We start from the raw sequence: 2,528 nt of genomic DNA, 5'->3' as shown, positions 1-2,528 counted from the left end.
ATCCTAGCTACTTGAGAGGCTGAGGCAGGAGAATCGCTTGAACCCAGGAGGCAGAGGTTGCAGTGAGCCGAGATCATGCCACTGCACTCCAGCCTGGGCACAGAGTGAGACTCCGTCTCGGACAAAAAAAGAAAAAGAAAAAGAAAGAAAAAGGAGATAAGGTTGAATAAACTTTCTTAAAATGGTCAAATAATAAATATTTTAAGTTTGGGGCCCATGTACTCTGTCTCTAACACTCAACTCTGCCAAAAGCAGTCACAGACAATATGTAAACAGACAGCAGAAGCTATGTACCAACAGAATTTTATAAAACACAGTGATTGGCCCTGCCATAATATGCCAACCCCTGGTCTAATCTAGTGGTTCTCAAGGTATGTCCCACCTGTACCCCAACCAGCAACATCAGCATCATTTGAGAACTTGTTAGAAACAGAAATTTTGCTGGGTGTGGTGGCTCACGCCTGTAATCCCAACACTTTGGGAGGCCAAGGTGGGCAGCTCACTTGAGGTCAGGAATTCAAGACCAACCTGGCCAACATGGTGAAACTCTGTCTCTAACTAAACTACAAAAATTAGCCAGGTGTGGTGGCACACACCTGTAGTCCCAGCTACTCAGGTGGCTGAGCCATGAGAATTGCTTGAACCCAAGAGGCAGAGATTGCAGTGAGCCGAGATTGTGCCACTGCACTCCGGCCTGGGCGACAGAGGAAGACTGTCTCAAAAAGAAAAAGAAAAAGAAATACAAATTCTCATGCCCTGTCTAGACCTACTGAATCAGCAACTCTGGGATGGAGCCTAGCAAATAGTGTTTTTTGTTTGTTTTGTTTTGTAGAAACTAGGTTTCACTATGTTACCAAGGCTGGTCACAAATAGTGTTTTAACAAGTCCTCCTGGTGATGCTGATGCATACTAAAGTTTGAAAACCACTGCTCTAACCACTGTTCTGACATCCTCTCCTATGATTTGAAGAGCAGAAAAAAATGTTACACCATTCTCACAGCTCTCAGACAAGTTTCTCTTTCCTCCTCTCTTCCTGTTTACAGGTAATGCTACAGAGCACCCCACAGAAAACAAGTGAGGCACTCAAAAGCCCTGAGCCAAAGTGACCCTTTCATCCTCAACACAAGGGCCAAGACTAGAACTTCCCACTTTCAGCCATTCCCAAGACTGGGATGTGACCTCAGAAAAGGGTCCAGATAGAAGGTGGCTCTAACAGTCAGACAGTATGGATATTTGCTGGGGTAAGAGGTCTTATTGCCCAGCAGCCACAAAACCTAACTGTTAAGACTGCAGGCAGGCTTTGGAATCAAATGAAACTGGATTTTTTTCTTTTTCTTTTTTTTGAGATGGAGTCTCGCTCTGTAGCCCAGGCTGGAGTGCAGCGACGGGCGATCTCAGCTCACTGCAACCTCTGCCTCCCGGTGTAAGCGATTCTCATGCCTCAGCCTCCTGAGTAGCTGGGACTACAGGCACGTGCCACCACGCCCGGCTCATTTTTGTGTTTTTAGTAGAGTTGGGGTTTCGCCATGTTGGCCAGGCTGTTCTCAAACTCTTGACCTCAGGTGATCCCTCCGCCTCAACCTCCCAAAGTGCTGGGATTACAGGCGTGAGCCACCGCGCCAAGCCGAAACTGGATTTTAATCTCTCTTCCGCCAATTACTAGCTGTGACCTTGGCCACCCAACTGGTCTGAACTTCAGTTGCTGCGTCTGTAAAGAGGAGATGCGAATGTCTTTCTCACAGGGTGCTTCAGATTTAAATGATTTAAAAGATTTAAATGAGCTAACACATATAAAAATAGTTATCACAGTGCCTGGTCTATATTGAGTGCTCAAATCCATTCATTAAACAAATATTTATTGCATCCTTACTAACATCAAGCACCATGCCACCTGCTGGCTATGCTGAATTAACATGGTTCTGCCCTTGCGGAGTTTAAGTTTAAACAAGCAACTGTTCAGTTTAAATGCAAAATTACAGATTGCGATGGGGCTAAGGAGTCAAGGGTAGACCTGAGGTGACATTTAGGCTGAGACATTAAGAGGCAGACATAATGCAAAGGTCTGGGCGAGGAGTGGTCCAGGCAAAATAAACTCTGGAGACAGGCAACAGCTGGACGCTGTTGCTGTGATTACCAGAGTCTGGAATCACAAGGAGCTGCACGGGGCCAGCGATCTAGCTGGGGTCAGAGATTATGAGAAGAATCAGTAGTAGAGGAGGGCAGATGAGGACTAGAGAGCGGCGGCAAGACACGCCGTGAGGACCTGGGCCACTCCTTACCCGCCTGGGGCAGGAAACCCCCACGCAGCAACCCAGCCACGGCCGCAGCCATCTCCACCGGAAGAATGGACGGAAGCCGAGTGGTGACGGAAAGAGCTAAGGATTGTGGGGTAGCGAACCCCGGGGCCGGAAGCAGTGGGCGTACCCGTCAGCTGTAGCTGTAACACGCATGCGCTAAGCCGGGCCAACGGATCCTGTCTTCACCTCCCGGCTCGGCGTCCAGTCTCTTAGCAACGACTCCGGCTTCCT

At 48.2% G+C, this 2,528-nt stretch overlaps 1 protein-coding gene across 4 annotated transcripts in view; it reads right to left on the bottom strand.

Moving 5' to 3' along the window:
- Positions 1 to 2,528, bottom strand: part of MRPL10 (mitochondrial ribosomal protein L10) — a 10,783-nt gene that overhangs the window by 4,987 nt on the left and 3,268 nt on the right. The window contains exon 1 of one of the 4 annotated variants that reach the window (XM_011999373.1): positions 2,135 to 2,361. The exons of 1 other annotated variant lie outside the window; for it this stretch is intronic. Coding sequence is in view for 2 of the 3 variants with exons in the window: in XM_011999370.1 (XP_011854760.1) it covers positions 4 to 77 (74 nt within the window). In the remaining variant the exon portion in view is untranslated. Of the gene's footprint in view, positions 1 to 3; positions 78 to 2,134; positions 2,362 to 2,528 lie in introns of those variants that run through there. 2 more of the 4 variants (XM_011999372.1, XM_011999370.1) reach the window with 2 other exon arrangements.

This window comes from Mandrillus leucophaeus, unplaced genomic scaffold (genome assembly GCF_000951045.1).
Source record: "Mandrillus leucophaeus isolate KB7577 unplaced genomic scaffold, Mleu.le_1.0 Scaffold59, whole genome shotgun sequence".
In the NCBI taxonomy this organism is placed as follows: domain Eukaryota; kingdom Metazoa; phylum Chordata; class Mammalia; order Primates; family Cercopithecidae; genus Mandrillus; species Mandrillus leucophaeus.
Note: the sequence above shows the minus strand (reverse complement) of the source record. Positions and strands in the feature narration are given on the sequence as shown.